Source organism: Callorhinchus milii, unplaced genomic scaffold, assembly GCF_018977255.1.
Source record: "Callorhinchus milii isolate IMCB2004 unplaced genomic scaffold, IMCB_Cmil_1.0 Scaffold8, whole genome shotgun sequence".
Lineage (NCBI taxonomy): Eukaryota > Metazoa > Chordata > Chondrichthyes > Chimaeriformes > Callorhinchidae > Callorhinchus > Callorhinchus milii.
This window is the reverse complement of record NW_024704749.1, coordinates 7,824,020-7,842,799: the sequence shown is the minus strand read 5'-3', so window position 1 is coordinate 7,842,799 and position 18,780 is coordinate 7,824,020. Positions and strand designations below refer to the sequence as shown.

General features: G+C 46.9%; 2 protein-coding genes across 3 annotated transcripts in view; both read left to right on the top strand.

The window, feature by feature from the left end:
• The window catches only part of clip1a (CAP-GLY domain containing linker protein 1a), a 53,531-nt gene extending 46,414 nt beyond the window's left edge, over window positions 1–7,117 (top strand). For both annotated transcript variants that reach the window (XM_042337800.1, XM_042337799.1), the window contains 6 exons: window positions 1,771–1,888; window positions 2,515–2,674; window positions 3,323–3,375; window positions 4,104–4,109; window positions 5,045–5,172; window positions 5,877–7,117. In XM_042337800.1, the coding sequence (XP_042193734.1) occupies window positions 1,771–1,888; window positions 2,515–2,674; window positions 3,323–3,375; window positions 4,104–4,109; window positions 5,045–5,172; window positions 5,877–6,105 (694 nt within the window). In that variant the 3' untranslated portion in view covers window positions 6,106–7,117. The remainder of the gene's footprint in view (window positions 1–1,770; window positions 1,889–2,514; window positions 2,675–3,322; window positions 3,376–4,103; window positions 4,110–5,044; window positions 5,173–5,876) is intronic.
• A 1,495-nt stretch (window positions 7,118–8,612) lies between these two features.
• Window positions 8,613–17,910, top strand: vps33a (VPS33A core subunit of CORVET and HOPS complexes). The gene is made up of 13 exons (XM_042337667.1): window positions 8,613–8,739; window positions 9,658–9,723; window positions 10,010–10,137; window positions 10,490–10,679; window positions 10,770–10,889; window positions 11,752–11,926; window positions 12,761–12,954; window positions 13,992–14,118; window positions 14,511–14,578; window positions 14,890–15,027; window positions 15,623–15,760; window positions 16,229–16,397; window positions 16,852–17,910. The coding sequence occupies exons 1-13, from the start codon at window positions 8,638–8,640 to the stop codon at window positions 17,043–17,045; spliced, it is 1,809 nt and encodes a 602-aa protein (XP_042193601.1). The 5' UTR covers window positions 8,613–8,637; the 3' UTR covers window positions 17,046–17,910.
• Window positions 17,911–18,780: the final 870 nt, after the last annotated feature.

Below are 18,780 nucleotides of genomic sequence, written 5' to 3'. Positions count from 1 at the left end.
TGGATCCCCTGGACAGTAGTAGATTGAGTTAGCAGTTCAAAGATTTGTTTGAACTCAAAGCTATCATAACTTTGACCAGAGTTTTGGTTTGAAATCTATTTGGTGGGCTGCAGTTTATAGGGGCTCAGTTATATGATCAACCTGGTTAATCTGTTAGGGGATGCAGTTGTTTTGGATTTTCACTGTGGGAGGGAAAAGAACATTTTTTTTCTTCCCAATGCACCGTCTAGAAATAGTTAATCCTGCTTTAATGTGTTGAAATTCTTTGCCACTTTCTAGATAATAGTCTTGGGGGTTTAAACTGTAGTTGGTATTGAGAGTAATTCACTTGCTCTGATCGGAATTGCTTACGATGATAACTTTTACGGTCTCCCCCTCGAGTTTAGAACACAAGAAATGTCCATTGGCCCCATCAAGCCAATGGGTAAATAATTAAATGGGACAAAAGGAGGTAATTGGAGTTGAGGTACAGATGAGCCATGATCTAATAGAATGGCGGAACAGGCTTGAGAGGCTAAATGGTCTATTCCTATGAGCCCATTCACTTCGGGACCATAATCCATACTACACGCCCCTGTCCCATTTCTCCCAACACCTAACTGTAAACAACCAAAGCTCCACACTTACAGAGAGGGAGAACCCACTACAAAGCATAGGAATTCCAAACTTTGGTGCAGTGTCACAGAGAGAGTTCAATCTGTTTAAACATTGTGTGAAAATTAATGACTCGCAAATCCCCATCAATTCTTCCACTCGCCTTTTAGGGTATTAAGGTGTGAATAAATAGGAGTGAAACTGTCAGGCGGAACCAAGGTCACTTTACGACTTGACGCCCAAGTGTTCTTTTGCTCTAAAAACCCAGATTTTCGGCTTAATTTTCTCCTCCCCGACTACGACTGTGAGCATGGAAATAACTGAGCAGTCTCTGTTGCCATCTCCGCTCAAAGAACTGGTTTCATTTCGTTCAGCATGGTTGTGTATCTTTGACGAAGCTGCTCTCTCTCTCTCTCTCGGTCTCTCTCACTCTCTCTCCACCCGCGGAGGCCTCTGCCCATTTCCTCTCCCCTCCCCCCGGTTTCAAGTCTGAGCCGGAATGCCGACCAGGTAAAGGATTGGGAATCCCGCTCGGCGCCACTCATGGAGAGGAATGGCCCAGACGCCAACAGGGATTCACAGACATTTATTTGCATGTCAATCGGGATCTGTCTGCAGCTGAACTATGCATGGAACCTGTGTAGTGTTTGGCATTGTGTGCCTTTAGTAGATGATAACATTGGGGTGGGGAGGGGGGATGGCGGTTGCACATCTTTCTGTGTCAAAACCAGCATTTTACTGTAAAACCTATAAAATTGTGCTGATGCGAGTACTGTTTCACAAATCAAATTCTCAGTCGTTGGAATGCAAAAACTCTGCATGTTCAGATGACTGTGCGACTAATATACCTAGTAATCAGTGTCAGCGTGGCCAGAACCCGTTTTGGAATAGTTTTTGTGTCTCACTGCAGTTCTGTAATGCCACACAGCATTGACACAACGGTGAAAATACACCTATTTGTAAGTATGAGATTTCCTATTTCTAAACAAAAAAGAAACGCAAAAAAAAATACCCACTGTAATACCAAATGCCTGCGTCCTTTCATTTTAAGTCTGGTTACTCTGTTTGATTCAATTCGGACAATCGTTCAGTGCTGTCTGACCAGTGAGAGTGGATTTTAATTGCCTTGTAAAAACCCTTTATGGTTGTTTTCTGACGTCATTCCTCTTCCTGCAGAGAGACTTTATTAAAGAAAGGGTTTGATGAAGAGAAAAACTCATTACAGAAATCCATTGCTGATACTAGTGCCTTGATCACAGAGAGGGATAACGAGCTTGAGAGACTCCGGAGCGAGGTGAGACTTGCTGCGGCAGATGGTGATGGGAACCGTACTCCCATCAGTGATGTCTGTGATATGATAGAAGTGTAATACATCAATTCGTTCTGACCAGTCATAAGCTTAAAGCAGCGCTGTGCAATAGCAATGCTTCATACCAACTGCAGTTTTGAAGGTCATAAGAGACCAGGTTAAGATACCTGATGTACATCACAATACACAGTCAATTCACTTTACAGTATATCCTGTGAAGCGGTTTGAGACGTCTCACCTACACGATAAGGCTCTATATCAGATGTAAGGATTATTATTACTAACTTTATAATGACGTGGTCAGGCACGATGACCTGACTATGCTGCTGTGTATCTTCCATAACACGGATGGAGTGACGAGAAAGTTACTGGTATCAGACGTTGTTACGTTTGACTTGTCTGCAACAGCAAACAAAAAAAAACATTATAAACAAATAACAGGACTTTGTAGACACCCTGGAGGTTATTCCTTTTGCAGTATTTGTTCCTCAGATTGCAAGCCTTGTTCGCACTGTTTATGAGAAGTTGGGTGTTCTCAGGCGGGGTGCTGTCTGTGAGCGCTGCGCTCCCTGGTACAGTCACTGCTAGTACTGATCGGCTTGTGTTTTCAGGTGTCGGCGCTGCGTGGTGAGAACGCCATGGCAAAGGACTTACAGTCAGCGGTGCAGACCCTGCAGTCTGACAAAGCCAAGCTCGAGCGGAAGATCCAGAGTTTGGAAAAGAAAATCAATGATGACAAGAGGCAGCTTGACAATGCCCCGACCTCGTCAGGTAAGAGAATCAATCAATGCTCTGACTGCTTTCTCTTCTCTCGCGGCCCAGCTGAAACCCTGGCATCAGGAAGGCCAGTGGAGGCTGGGACTCGTATATAAAAAAAAAGTTTGATGTTGTGATGGGAGAACTGGATTCCAGTCTGAAATCATGAGATCCGATTAACCCTTGTGGCTTCTTTCCCTCATGAGCCACATGTTTAAAGGAGTAAAAATCTTTCCTTTGTGGTCCACGTCAATCCCTATATAAATGCAAGTTGTTGTTGTTATCCCATTGAGGCTCTGACCATCAGAACATTTTATCGTATGGGGTAAGATCAAAAATTATGGAAATTCCTGGCACTCAGTCTGGATTTTACTACTATATCTAATCTGGTTTATTTTGGAAAGGGCTTGGAGAGCACTGTATTCTCTGTGGATAAATCACTGTGTAGATGCACGTGTTGGGTGAGCCTGCCTGCCCTGACACCAGCCTGGTTCAGTGTCGATCGACTGACTGGTCGGTCAATAATGTCTTGAGTGGAAACATGCCAGTTGTTTTCCAAACCCATGGAACAAGCCCACGTTTCCCTTTTCGAGATGAGTTTTGCTCTAGCAAAGGAAAGGTGCTGTTTCTCTGGCTGATGTTTCACTGTTTGTGATTTAATAGATGATCCAGTCGTCGATCCACTGAGAGAAGAACAGGAGTCAACAGAACACCAGGTAACAGCGAGCAGTTTATTGCCCAGTGCCCAACACTAGGGAGTAAATGGAGCAAGTGTTTAAAGCGGTTGATGAGGCAGACGAAGTATTAATGGCAACCGGTACCCTACACACTGATGCCAGCCTGCCGTATTTCTGTTTATATTAATTAATAAATCTTCCTTTTTCCTCTTGCTCTCTGTCGCTGACTATAGGCATCCATATAAAATGTATGATGGTGGGGGGGGGGGGGGGGGGGAATAGTGTGCGACAACACATGCAGGACTAGTAATAATTATCATAAGTTTACTGCATTCATTGCGTGCATTAACACGTCGTAACTTAGACATTTTTAATCTTTTTTTTAAAAAATCCTTGCTATTTATCCAAGTTTGATACAAACCTATTGATTGCATTTCATTTGAGGGTGCCCGGTATTAATCTCCTTCCTGTGGCTATTTTAAAGCTGTGTTGACTGATTTGGGTGGGACGTTTTAAAATCTTTGCGAGGGTCATCCCTAAGAGATGCCGGCATCTTACATCCTTGCTTTAAGAAATAAAATGGGGTTGTGTAGCCAGATGCCTGCTGCTTTGATTCCTTTTGCTCTATTCGACCAATTCCCTGCTGTGTTTGCTGTGGCTTTTAATTGACAGTAGAGAGGTATTTATAGAGCGCTGTGTTGTTACTAACTGCCTTATCCACTTTGTTTTTTTTCCCTCTCTACATGCTGGTGATTCTTCTCTATCAGGATACGGTTTGTTTTTGCGCTCTCTCTCTTTCGCTTTCTCGTGCCCGTTTTGCTGTTTCTGCATTCCCACCATTTGGACAAAAGTTTGCTTAACATTTGAGGCGATTTGTGCTTGCATCAAAACTCAACAATAGCCTGAAATACAACGTAAAACATAGGATCAGGAGGCTGTCATTCAGCCTAAGCCTATTGAGTCTGTTCCGCCAGTTAATTAGATCATGGCTGATCTGTACCTCAACTCCATGTACCCACCTTTACTCCATATCCCTTACCTAACAAAAATCAGTCATGAAAATTTGAATTGTTCCAGCATTCACAGCCTTTTTGCAGAGAGAGTTCCTGATTTCCACTAGCCTTGGGAACGTATAAAAAGATGATTTTAAACTGAGTTTGAAGCCAAGGCTGACATTCCAGTTCAGTACCCGGGTGCAGTGCTGCAATCTGAGGTGCAGTCCTCTGGAATGTGACATTTATATAAGGTCTCATCTGCCTGTTCGGGTGGCTGTATAAGATCCCCACAGCGCAATTTGAAATGACTTAGGAGTTTCTCTCCCCAGTGACCTGGCCAACAATCTCAGATAAATTGGTCATTCACCTCATTCACTCTCTGCCAGAGGTTTCTTTAACACTGGATTACGATATTGTCCTTTGTGTAACCTGGAAAATCCCAGTGAATCGCTGCATGTAGCTGTGAAATGTGTGTGGAGTCTGTCGCTAGGGAGCGCTGCACGTGAAACACGCAGGAAGTTTTAATGACATTCCCCTGTATTAAGCACATGTCTTGATAACTTCAGTGTGTGCAGAGTGGAACTATTTTGACTTAGTTATGCTTCCCGCTCATCCATTAAAGCCGTCACTAGAATTGAGCGCTTCCTCCGCCAGGAACTTTTATAGGAATCTCTTTGAACGTTGAGTTTGTGTGTACTTCTGCCAAATCACAGATCGACTTCTTGAATTCGGTAATCGTGGATCTTCAGAGAAAGAACGAGGAGCTGAAGATGAAGCTGGAGATGATGGTTGAAGCCTCACTGAACGGAAACACCTCTCATGACATGAACACCTCGGACCGGTGAGTGGGCTGGGGCTCAGCTTGGCTGGGTATGAGCTAACTCGCTTTCTGTCTGGCTTGCGCTCCGGCCAATAAGCTAAGCTTCGACCACTCTGTTATCTTTCACATATTTGTTTTCCCCACCCAACCCAAAGCTCAGAGGCTCACGTTTTCCCAACGTGTATAAACCTTGGGCAAGTTTCCTTACTCCACACACCTAATAATAATCCCTCCAAAAATCAAAAACAATAATAAATTGGTCATTTTCAATCTACGACTGTTTGTGGGACATTGCTGTGCGCAATTGGCTGCCGCGTTCGCCCACAAATGTACAGTCAATTCACTTTACAGTATATTCTGTGAAGCGCTTTGGGACGTCCTCCCCACGTGAAAAGCGCTATATCAAATGCAAGGATTATTATTATTATAAAAGTACATTGTTGTATAGATTCAAGTTGTTGCACCGCTCTCCCTATCCCCTTGATTGATTGCGTTGAATATCTGATTTCTTCTCCCCCCCATTTTCTGATGTTGCTTTGGTCGGGACTGAGACTAGACTTGGTTAAGGGTACTGTATAAATGTTGTTCTTCCCACACACTCTCTCACACATCTCTCTCTCTCTCTCTCTGTGTGTCACCTACACACGCGTGCACACACTCTCACACATTCTCTGTTTCACACGCGTGCGCACACACACACTGGGTGACTGTTTTCTTGTCCACAGTTTGGGTGAGTCAGGGAAGAAGCAGCTGCCTCCCCGCCTGTTCTGTGACATCTGTGACTGTTTTGACCGCCACGACACGGAGGACTGCCCCACGCAGGCTCAGCAGATGTCAGAGTCCCCGCCACACACTGCCTACCATGGCAGCCGGAGCAACGAGCGGCCGTACTGCGAGACCTGCGAGGTGTTCGGGCATTGGACGGACAGTTGCAACGACGACGAAACGTTCTGAATGCAGTCGTCCTCTGTTCCGTCCGTGTTAGGTCCGTCCTGTCTCCGCAAAGTTGTTTATTTTGCTGAAACAACGGCCTTTTATTTCCTCTCTCTCTCTCTCTATCCCCCCCCCACCCACCCACCCTCCTTTCCAGAATATCCACAGAACATCCTGCAATCTTCCAGTATCAAATATCATTTTTTTTATTAAAGCAAAACTCTTGTGTGATCCTGGGTATTGTACAAAGAAAACCAATCTCTGCAGCATTTTGAAATGCACCTACTTCTCGGTGAATGTCGGATACTTCAGTCTATGTATAAAATGACATGGGAACACTCTCCTGTTGTTCTTTGTAAAATATATATGTGGGAAAATTAGGCTTTATCAACCTGTTTGTGTATATATAAATACCTTCGGTTTATTTTGCCCAAAAGCCAATTTACTCAGAAGTCAGCAATATGAACATGCTGAATATTTTTTCTTTCCACCGTTTCTAAGTTTGGATTTGAAATGAATGTATAGAATCACCGTACATGTGTTGCAGGGGAGAAAAGGCACCTGTAAAGACAGTATTAACTCCAGCACTTTGTACTGTACCAACGTTAATAAGTTATTATCTGCGGCTGTTGACTGTCTGGACCTGTATATGATATAATATACCGATATATAATATATGATGTACAATATGATATAATGGTTTGGCAGCTTTCTGTCATTTTAATTCTTGGTTGATTTTCAGTGTCTTGCATTCTCTGCATTATTTTAGCTCCTCTTCCCCCAATTATTTAAGAATTCAATTGACTTTCCTATGAATAATCAAAGTGAAGGAGGGGAAGAAGGTGTTGCGATTGTAAGGTCTGAAATGAAAGCTTCTTTGTGCGTTTTGTAAAATCTAAATGTGCCCAATTGAGAACTTGCACATTTATGATTTCCCTTCTCTCTTGTAAGTCCCCTTCTTGTTGTTTTCCCTCACCTGCAGGTTCTCATGCTGTTTCCTGTACGACTCTAAATAAAACTCATTCACAAATGATTTTTTTCTCTGTGTAAAATGATTCACTGACTTGCCTGCAGCATTCACCTGGCAGAACCCAACTCAGAGACTGATGGTCTACTTCAGGGGAAATAATAAGGGGGAGTGAAATAGTGAGCTGGGGAATCGGATTAGAGTAGTGACATGATTGGGAAAACAACAAGAAGATTTAATTTATAGAGAGCCTTTCACGTCGGGAGGACGTCCCAAGGCGCTGGACAGTTGGGTCAGGACCCGAGCAGGTGGGATCACTAGGGGGTTGGTCAGTTTAAATGGCCTGGGCCTGGGATATTTGAAGCAATGGGATTGTATTCCTGAGTTTCTGCCTTCAAGTGCCAGTGTTTCTCATCAACACTTTGCACATCATTTTGGTATGGGGAATGAGGTCGTGGGGAGGGGGGTGTATATGGGGGAGGGGCTGGTTGGGTGTGGTCGGGGTTGTGGTATGTGATGTGTGTTGGGTGGGGGGCGGGGGGGGGGAGAGTTTGAGGTGTGCGGTGGTGGGTGGGGGGTAGGTTGATTGTGGGGGAATAGCAGGAATGTGTGGTACGTGGATGGAGGTTTATTTCAGGTGAGGGTCATGGAGGGGGTTATTGTATGCGGTTATACAGTCGATTCGCTTTACAGGGTATCCTGTGAAGTGCTGTGGGACGTCCCGATCAGGCGCTGTATCAAATGCAAGGATGATGATTATTACATGGAGGGTAAATGGGGTTGAGTGTGTGTGTGTGCGTGTATGGGGGGTAGAGGAGGGGGTGGGTGTAGAGGGAAGGGGGGGTGTAGGGGGGAGGGAGGTGTAGAGGGGAGTAGGGGGTGTCGGGGGTGGGGTGTAGGAGGTGGGGGGAGGGAGAGGGGGGGTGGAGGGGTTAGAGGGGAGGGGGGTGTAGGGGGGGTGGTGTAGGAGGGTGTAGGGAGGAGGGGGTGTAAGGAGGGTGTACGAGGGGGTGGAGGAGGGGGTGGGGGTGGAGGGTGGTAGGAGGGGGTGGGTGTAGAGGGGATGTAAGGAGGGGGGGAGGGTGTAGGGAGGGGGGGTGTGTAGGAGGGGGTGGGTGTAGAGGGGGTGGAGGGTGTAGGAGGAGGGGTGTAGGAGGGGTGAGGGTGTAGGAGGGGGGGTGGAGGAGGAGGGGGTGGAGGGGAGGGGGTGTAGGAGGGGGGGGGAGGGAGGAGGGGGTGTAGGGAGGGGGGTGTAGGAGGGGTGGAGGGTGTAGAGGGGAGGGGGTGGAGGGGTGTAGAGGGGGAGGGGTGGAGGGGGTGTAGAGGGGGGGTGGAGGGGGTGTAGAGGGGAGGGGGTGTAGGAGGGGGGTGAGGGTGGAGGAGGTGTAGGAGGAGGGGGTGGAGGAGGTGTAGGAGGTGGAGGGGTAGGAGGGGGTGGAGGAGGAGGGGGTGTGGGGGGTGGAGGGTGTAGGGGGTGGGGAGGGGGTGTAGGTGTAGAGCGGCTCCTGTTCAAACAGCCCCTGAGACACGGAGCTGCGCGCGCAGTTGGCGGCTCGGGCCGGTCACGTGAGGCGGGCGGCGCAAAGATGGCGGCTCACCTCAGCTACGGGCGGGTGAACCTGAACCTCCTGCGGGAGGCGGCGCGCAAAGAGCTGCGCGAGTTCCTGGACAAGTGCGAGGGCTCTAAGGTGAGCGGCTGACAGCGCGGCCCCTCCCACACTCCCCCCACACACGGCCCCCGGGGGGGAGGGGGGAGGGGGGGATGGTCGGGGTGCGGCCTAGTCATTGCCCCTGAGCCTCGGGCTCGAGTAACTCGCAGGGGTTCAGCGACTCAAAGCGCTGGACAGTGGCGGAGCGCGACACCGAGCTGTGGGGGGGCGGCGGGTGGGGTGGGGGTGGGTGGGGGGGAGTCCGTAAGGAAGGTCTTCGGGGCGTGACGTGAAGACCGGGAAGGAAGGGGGAGGGGGGAGGCGGAGGGGGTTTGGGGGGCGCAGTGCCTGAAAGCGCGGCCACCGATGACGGAACGGAGGGCAAACGAGGGACGAGCGGGAGGTCAGAGCCAGTTGAGCGGGGACAGCGGGTGGTGGTGTGGGGAGTAAGCAGGTCAGAGAGGTGCGGCCGTGCCGGGGCACGAAGGAATGCGTAGATAATAATAATAATAATAATAATAATCCTTGCATTTGATATAGCGCTTTTCACGTCGGGAGGACGTCCCAAAGCGCTTCACAGAACACACTGTAAAGTGAATTGACTGTATATTTGTGGGTGAACGCGGCAGCCAATTGCGCACAGCAATGTCCCACAAACAGTCGTAGATTGAAAATGACCAATTTATTATTGTTTTGGAGGGATTATTATTAGGGCTGTGTGTGGAGTAAGGAAACTTGCCCAAGGTTTGGCCCTGACCTGCCGGGAATTGAACTCAGGTCTCTCACTTGCAAAGCGAGTGCTCTAACCACTGAGCCACAGGACTCCACAGTGATGAACGTGAGGATCTTGAAATCGATCCGTTCGGTGATAGGGAACCAGTGCAGTCTGGCCACAACTGGTGTGATTGGGGGGGAAACAAAGTTTACTGCCTAAACTAACTTGTTTTTCCTGTGCAGGCGATCGTTTGGGATGAGTACCTCACCGGACCATTTGGATTAATTGCACAGTACTCTCTTCTAAAGGTTTGTAGCTTTCTTGAGTAAAACGGTTCGGATTCGCCACATGCTAAGGCTGTGTTTTTACCTCAGGGTTTGGTGGCCTGAATGTTTAAACAAGTCTACCACGAAAACCATTTTCAGTTCCAGATTTTTAATAGACTCAGATATTTAATAATAGACATGTCAGGTAAATAATAGACTAAATAGATATACTGTAGAACAACCACCTAGTTGTATTCCAAAGTTTCCAAGAAATTGGGAACATTGGGATTGTTGGCTCGGGGCTAATAATGGAAATATTTCACTGCAGGAGCATGAAGTGGATAAAATGTTCACCCTCAAAGAAGGTCGTTTGCCTTCAGCTGACGTGAAAAGTATCATATTCTTTGTGAGGCCCAGACTGGAGCTGATGGACATCATTGCTGATAACATTCGTAGGTTAGCATGTCTCAGCTTTAAATGCTTTCCTGTAATAATAATCTGTTGTGAAGGTTCAGTTATAATAACAATACTTGTATTTGATATAGCGCTTTATCATGTCATTGAATCGTCTCAAAGCGCTTCACAGGATATACTGTAAAGTGTAGTGACTGTGTGCTTTGTGGGCAAAACGCGGCAGCCATTTGCGCATAGCAGTGTCTCGCAAACAGTCGGTGATTGAGTAAACACTTTTTTTTTAAGGGATTATTACAATGGGTAAGCGATCCGCCAATCGACTAACAACCGGGTTCCTACTTGAGGACAGTTGAACTCCGAGGAGTTAACTCTGAATACATTGACTTTTTTTTAGTGAGGACAAACTCCGGACTGCTCACAGAGATTTCCATATTCTCTTTCTGCCACGTCGAAGCCTCCTGTGTGAGCAGAGACTGAAGGAACAAGGGGTTCTGGGTTCTATCATCAACCTAGAACAATACAGTCTGGACCTCATTCCGTTTGATAGCGATTTGATGTCCATGGAAGCAGAAAGCGCATTCAGGGTAACTCTTATCACATTGATGTTTTGTATTAAAGAGTCTCGTCTCATGACAGTGTGGAGCTATATTTGTGATGTGGTGTCTTTCACACAGGAGTGCTATCTGGAGAATGACCAAACCGTCTTGTTCCACGTGGCTAAGGGCCTGATGACGTTGCAGGCTCTGTACGGGACCATCCCTCAGATCTTCGGGAAAGGGGAATGTGCCGGGTACGTTCCACTATATAGTGTACCGTTTGTTACAACTTTGACTTAAAAAGCGTACAAAATATTCAAGGCTTTGAACGAGCCTGACGGAGTGGATGCATGGGTACAAACAGGACCAGTGTTCGGAGACAGTTGAAGCTTGAGGGTTTAACTATTTAATTGTTAATTAAATTGTCAATTATTTATTATTACTTATTATTATTGTAGATATAACAACTTAATTATTTGTTAAAATGAGGGGCTGTAATTCTAGTCTCTAACTCTGACCTGTTCCTGCCCTGGCCTGACATCCACAGGGGCTTTTGTGCAGTGTGGATCCCTATCCTTTTCCTTCCTTCCTCCTCAAACCCCAGGTAATCCTTTGCCTAATGTTCAAGCTCCCACTGCTGCTCACCCCATCATGTCATTTGTACCTGTAGCCACCGGAGGGAGCTGTCTTGAGATTTTGATCAAATTCAGTCCCAACTGGTTAGAACCATAGATATTTACAGCCATTTGTGTGTGTGTATTTATTTATTTAGTTGGTGTTTTGTTTGGTCAGCCGGGTGTCTGGCACGCGCACAAACCCATCACCGCACATAAGAGTCTCCAAACCAAGCTTGAGAATTCCATGCATCCCGTCTCCACGTGGAAATCCCAGAGATAGACTGTTGGAATAGAATGTGCCCCCTCCCTCTCTCTCTCTCTCTCTCTCTCTCGCCGCGGAGGGACGCATCCACCTGTTTTCCCAATTCCGGAAAGTATTCAGCAGGCGCGGGTGGGCAAGAGCCAAGGCTTCCAGCTCAGAAGCAGGTGGTTCGGGCTCTTCGTGGATGTGCTGTTTGCCTCTCACCTGCTCAGAATGTTAACCCTGAGTTTTTCCTTTGCAGCACGTGGCCAACATGATGCTAAGAATGAAGCGAGAATTCGCTGGGAGTCAGAACCAGATTTTGCCCAACTTTGATAAGCTCCTCTTACTTGACCGTAACGTTGACCTGTTAACTCCCCTGGGATCACAGCTCACCTACGAGGGGCTCATTGACGAAATGTATGGGATTCAAAACAGTAAGTGCTGGAAACCTTATTTTGTAACTAATGAAATCTGCAATGCTGGTTTTCCTGAGGAATAATAATAATCCTTGTATTTGATATAGGGCCTTATCACACTGCCAAGACGTCTCAAAGTGCTGCACGGGGTCTATTGCAAAGTGGATTGACTGGGTATTTTGTGGGCAAAACGTGGCAGTCAATTGTGCACAGCAGTGCCCCACAAACAATTGTGAATGTAACCAGAACTTCAGTGTAACTTGTGGAGAGAGACTGTGACGGAGATTCGGGTGGGTGCAGAGCAAGCCACCAGGGGCTTCACAATCTGTTGCTGTACAAGCTCGCTCATGCCTGAGATTCTTCACAGGTTTATTAATATCTGATGTGTTTATGTAAGTTGCTAAATGCCAGTGCGAATGCTATCAGCTCTCCTGACTAGTGCTGCTCTCTATCTCGAGCACCAGATCCCAACAACAGAACCACACCCTGGGTAAATCAGCCTGGGAGCTATTCATATTCACTTTACAGTATATTTTGTGAAGCCCTTTGAGTTGTCTCAACGACGCATTAAGACACTATATCAAATTCAAGGATGATTATTATATTAGTACAGTGTGGGATGGGGGGGGAGGGGTGAATGGCAAGAATGACATGTTGGAATGGGCTTGACGGGCCAAATGACTACCTTCTATCTCTAACTTCCCATGTTCAATAAATTCAGGAGAACAGCTCAGTGGCGTCTTTTGGTGTCTGTTCTGTTTATGCTCGCTCCATGTGCTCTTCCCCCAACAGGAGATCCTCCTTATTGTGACACTGTTAACAGATTGATATCTGACCATTTGTATTCCGCAGCCTATGTAAAGCTTCCTCCAGAGAAATTTGCCTCCAAGAAGCAGAATGAGAGCGGGCGGGACCTTCCAACTGAAGCCAAGAAGCTGCAGCTGAACTCTGGCGAGGAGTTGTACGCTGAGATCAGGGACAAAAACTTCAATGCTGTGGGCAGCGTCCTGAGCAAAAAGGCCAAGTTCATCTCCGCTGCGTTTGAGGTAAAGCGTAGCTCCCGGGGAGGGGGTGGGGGCGGGCAGTGAGCAATGATAGAAAACAACAGTTACAACAGTTACTGATCAAAGTTCTGCCGTTTCAAAATGGTTTCCTGGTAGTGACGGGACTCAGGGTTTATTAGGTGTGAACGCTGCTGGGCGCACCTGTTAATCGCTCTGAGACGCTCCCCAGCGTGAAAGGCCGCTATGTAAAATGCAAGTTGTTCTTGTTGCCGTGTGGGGATGGGAGAAGTGGATTTTTGTCGCTTGCTGAGTGTCCGTGTGTTCTCTCTTTTTCGAGAGAGAGCCAGAGACACACAATGTGGGTATTTAGGAAATGTAATGAATATGTTTAGTTATAATGTCAGGAGTTACACCTCTCCTCACTGCTCCTCCTGCCCAGACTTGCCCGATTTAGTGTTTCGATTGTGTAAGCAGCCACCATGTATATCTCGTCTGATTTACACCCCGGGCTTTGTTGGATTAAAATGTAAAGTAGCTGATTCTCTGCCCCTGACTCTTTGACTTGATGTGGAATTGGTCCTGTCACTCACTGAGCGACATCACGGCTGTACTGTGGATTGTTGTCGTTTCTCATGGTTGCTGTCAGCACAAAGCGGAGTCCTGTAGTTCAGTAGTTGGAGCACTCGCCTCGCAAGCGAGAGACCTGAGTTCGATTCCCAGCAGGGCGAAACCTTGGGCATGTCTTACTCCACACGCCTGATAATAATCCCCCAAGAAAAAAAAAATAATTTGGTCACTCAATCCATGACTGTTTGTGGGACACTGCTGTGCACAATTGGCTGCTGCATTTCGACCACAAATATACAGTCAATTCACTTTACAGTATATTCTGTGAAGCGCTTTGAGACGTCTAGAAGACGTGAAAAGCGCTATATCAAATGCAAGGGTTATTATTAATATTTATTAAGCAGTAACAAATGCTTTTCTGACCTGTTTAGGGTGGGGGTGTGCGGGGAGGGGCGGGGAAGAGAATAGAGTCATAAGAAACTGTTGGCTGACCAGCTTGTGCTGTCCTGCAGGGCAGACACAACGCAAAGACAGTGGGTGAAATCAAACAGTTTGTCTCGCAACTTCCGCACATGCAAGCAGCGAGGACCTCCCTAGCCAACCACACCTCCATCGCGGAGCTCATCAAAGACATTACAGGTGAGAGGTCGACTCACTGGGAATACAGTGAGGCTACAACTGGTAAAAGCCGTGTGCCGGCGCTAACCAGAACACTGCAGTTCCCTGGGAATCACTTTACATTGTGATGTGCCGAGGAGCTGTGTGAAAAGGTGAGGTTTCTGTCTGTGATTGTCTGGTCACGTAACTTGCGTTAAATCCACGACTGTTTGTGAGATGTTGCTGTGCACAACTGGCTGCCATGTTTCGCCCACAAAATGCACAGTCAATCCATTTTACAGTATATTCTGTGAAGCGTTTTGAGACGTCTCAACGATGTGATAAGGCGCTGTATCAAATGCAAGGATTATTATTATTGAATCAATCTGACTGAATCCCAGCACTTTACTGACTGTAGTTGTTTTCTCTGTTAGCTTCAGAAAAGTTCTTTGACAACTTGACAGTAGAGCAAGAATTTATGTCTGGCATCGACACTGACAAGGTAACCCTGAAACCACAGCGTGGACTTCCTATAAGATATAGAACTTTTCTGCTTGGAAACGTGGGTCTCCTACTGTGGAGCCCTGTAGTGTGGTTAGAGCGCTCGCCTCGCAAGTGAGAGGATCTGGGTTCGATTCCCGGGCGGGGCGACACTTTTGGCAAGTTTCCTTACTCTGCGCTTCAATTCGTTTTATAATATATTCTGTGAAGCGCTTTGATACGTCTCGAAGACGTGATAAGGCACAATATCAAATGCAAGTATTATTATTATTATTGTAACATCTCTCTGTCGTCGTCGTCCCACCCGGCCAGGTCAACAGTTACATTGAAGACTCCATTGCACAGAAGGAACCCTTAATCAAAATCTTACGACTGGTTTGCATGCAGTCGGTGTGCAACAATGGGCTGAAGCAGAAGGTGTTGGATTATTACAAGCGGGAGATTTTACAGGTAAGACCCTATGCCGATCTCTTATTCCCGTGCTCGAATGGAAGCTCGTCTTACTTTTAAGACCTAGGCTGTCTTCGCTATCCCTTCCCCCACCCCACACCCCCGGCTCGGCGTCAGGCTCAGCCACTGATAAGCTCTCTGAGACTGTCCTTCGTGAAGGCTGCTGTGTAAATGTGAGTTGTTGTTCCTTGCATGAGGAGCCTGATGTTTCCTCTGGTGGGGAATCCAGAACAACAGGTTATTGTCTTAAAATTAGAACCAGGTTATTTCGAAGTGAAATCAAGAAGCATTTATTCACACAAAGTGTAGTGGAAATCTGGAACTCTCGCCCTCCCCCAAAATGCTGTGGATTCTGGATCCATTCAAATTTTCAAGACTGAGGTGGATGGATTTCCATTAGGTCAGATTATCAAGGGATATGGGGCAAAGGTGGGTAATTGGTGTTGAAATACAGATCAGCTATGATCTTGTAGCCACTGTACAAGAACTGGCTCAAGGGGCTGAATGGCCTATATGAAGCTCTTTGAGACGTATCAAAGACGTAATAAGGTGCTATATCAAATGCAAGGATTATTATTCTTATTGTGTGTTTCAGACGTACGGTTATGAGCACATTTTAACACTAAGTAACTTAGAGAAAGCCGGCTTACTGAAAGCACAGACCGGGACCCGAAACAACTATCCCACCATCAGGAAAACCCTGCGCCTCTGGATGGACGATATCAACGAGCAGGTATTGTATTGGTGCAGCCGCCGTTTACACCAGCCATCACGCCACACTCGCAGGGAGGGGCCCTGTTTACTGCACAGTGAGAGAAAGGCCTTTTTTCATGTCTGTCTGAATAATGACAATCTTTACCTCAGTCATACTAACCAAATCAGAGTGACAGATTAACAGTGGCGAGCGTTTCGCCCACAAAACATACAGTCAATTCACTTTACAGTACCACCTGTGAAACGCTTTGAGACATTTCAGTGATGTGATGAAGTCCTATAGCAAATGCATGGATTATTATTTTTATACTAATCCTTGCATTTGATATAGCGCCTGATCACGTCTTTGAGACGTATCAAAGCGCTTCGCGGGATACACTGTAAAGTGAATTGACTGTTGTGTTTTGTGTATTAAGGTGGAGCGACAGAGATTGAATTGCTTTATTCCTGTGTGTGTTGGTGATTCGAGGTGTGTTTCCTGTTGCAGAATCCCAATGATATCTCCTACGTGTACAGTGGCTATGCTCCCCTGAGTGTGCGCTTGACACAGCTCCTGGCTCGCCCGGGCTGGCGCAGCATCGAGGAGGTGCTCAAGATGCTGCCAGGGCCTCACTTCGAGGAGAGACAGCAGTTACCCTCCGGTTTACACAAGAAACGTGAGTGACTGCAGGGAGCGAGCGAGAACGGGGAGGGCGTCAATAGCCATTACACAATACTGTAGTATGGAGTCCCTTCGCATAGAGTTTAAACTTGTGGACAACGCCTCAATCCATGACTGTTTGTGGGACGCTGCTGTGCGCAATTGGCTGCCGCGTTTCACCCACAAATAGTCAATTCACTCGACAGTATATTCTCTCAATGACTGTGTTGAGGCTCTATATCAAATCCAAGGATTATAATTATTAACACAGGTCAAAGTTTCAATCTCCTTCATTCAAATACCTGAGCAATTAAAGCATTTGGGGGTGGGGGTTAATTTTAGAAAAACTTGGCCCAGACATAACGGCCTGACTCTGCTGCTGGTAGTTTTCTATCTCACTGAGACCTGCATGAAAGCTGTGCCTTTTTTCTTCTCCCCCCTCCCCCCACCCCCCCACTTCCCCCGCACAGGCCAACAGGGGGAGAGCCGGGTGACTCTGGTCTTTTTCCTGGGGGGAGTCACATACGCTGAGATCGCGGCCCTCAGGTTCCTGTCACAGATGGAGGAAGGAGGCATCGAGTACGTCATCGCCACTACAAAGCTCATCAACGGGAACAGCTGGGTTCAGTCTCTGATGGACAAACTGGAGCCAAAACTGTTCTGAAGAGACAATTCTGAACACAAATGGTTTGGAAAAGGAGAGCGAGCGAGCGAGCGTTTGACAGAGGTGGCGTTGGTAAAGCTTAAAAACAGCACATTGGTGAGTGCATAGAACATGAATCTCAAAGACTTTGCCACATGTGAGTGCAGGTGGGTGTGAGGGCACCACTGCGCCCCACCACAGGACGAGGGAAAGTGACCGAGAGACCAGCGTGAGACCCGCTTCAAGCCACGAATTGGGAGCCAACACAAGGCAAGGATCCAATCATGTGCTGAAAATCCCATTGAGAATCCAGTCTGCAGGCACAGCCCTGGTCTCTCAGTAGTTACTAACTGTGGGGCGGAGCAGACTGCGCCCACTGTTGATTACAGCTGAAACTCCGGGTGAGGCAAAACCTGGACAAGAACTGTTGTGTTTGGCATCTCATAGCAAACTGGAGGCTGCGATGGGTAAGGCACTTGTCACGCACAGAATGTTGTGCCTGCTTATCCTGGGAAGGTTCACAGTTGCACCTTAAAGCTTCTCTTCTGACTTGCACAGGATGTCCACAAAGTCCTGTTAACCCCGCGTATTTTTCTCTCCCCCTACAGTGCACTGACCCAACGGCTGAAACGTGCGAGAAGTAAGTGGGCTTTGTGGACACATTGTACTTTCCTCTGCCCCAGATCGAAACCAAGTCTTGATCCGGTGCGGTTTAAAAACAAGCACCGCCTCTTTAAGCTTTTATTATTTTGATGTAATGTCCTTCCCATTTGTTTACAACAAATATTTGCACAGCTTCAAATAAATATGTTATGGAAATTGTGTGCGTGAGAAGCCATTCCGCGGGCAGTACTGTACAGCGTGAAAAATAAATGTGATATTGGAATAAAGGCTGGAGTGGATTTACTTGGAATGTGAGGGTGAAATGTCATTGCACTGAACTGACCTGGTTATTCTTTGTACAGAAGCTTGACACGAAAGGGTTCTGATTTCCCTAATCGGTCAATTCCAGGTCTCTTTTTCCTATAGCGCAGGGGTTAGTGTTTTCGGCCACGCAAGTGAGAGGACCTGGGCTCCATTCCTGAGGGCGAGGGCTGTTTTACCTTAAGCAAGTTTCCTTACTCCACCCGCCTCTGTTTAGCAGTAAATAGGAACCCGGTTGTTGGTCGACTGGCAGATCGCTTGCAGGAGTAATAATCCCTCAAAAAAAAATTGGTTACTCAATCCACGACTGTTTGTGCGCAATTGGCTGCTGCAGTTCGCCCACAAAAACATAGTCAACTCACTTTCCGGTATATTTACAGCGCCTTGGGACGTCCTCCCGACGTGAAAGGCGCAATACAAATGTAATTTTGTTGTTGTTGCTTGTTGGCTATTTCTATAAAGCACTGAGATGTCGTAACGATGTGATAAAGGGGCTATATCAAATGCAAGGATTATTATTTCATGTCTTTTTCCTGAACACAACACCTATGTCCTGGTAGCAACGCAAGCACAGTGTTGGCAGGATTAAGAGATAAATTGGGTACAGAGAAAAGCACCTATGAGATCTACTGAATTAGGGGAACAGGCTTGACAGGCTCAATGTATCCTGTTAAATACGGACTGATGTACACGATGCTGAATAAATAGAATACAGCACCACATTGCCCGTCTCACCTTCCCAACAGTCAGACTTGTATTTTTACAGCACCTTATACATCGAAACATCTGAGCACTTCACAGCAAGTGACTGAATTTCCAGCAAGCGCAACTT

Coding starts and splice junctions, on each gene's coding strand:
- vps33a (XM_042337667.1), top strand. CDS start 8,638: ATGGCGGCTCACCTCAGCTACGGGCGGGTGAACCTGAACCTCCTGCGG. Junction 14,579..14,889: donor CTGGCATCGACACTGACAAG/GTAACCCTGAAA, acceptor CCACCCGGCCAG/GTCAACAGTTACATTGAAGA. Junction 15,028..15,622: donor ACAAGCGGGAGATTTTACAG/GTAAGACCCTAT, acceptor TGTGTGTTTCAG/ACGTACGGTTATGAGCACAT.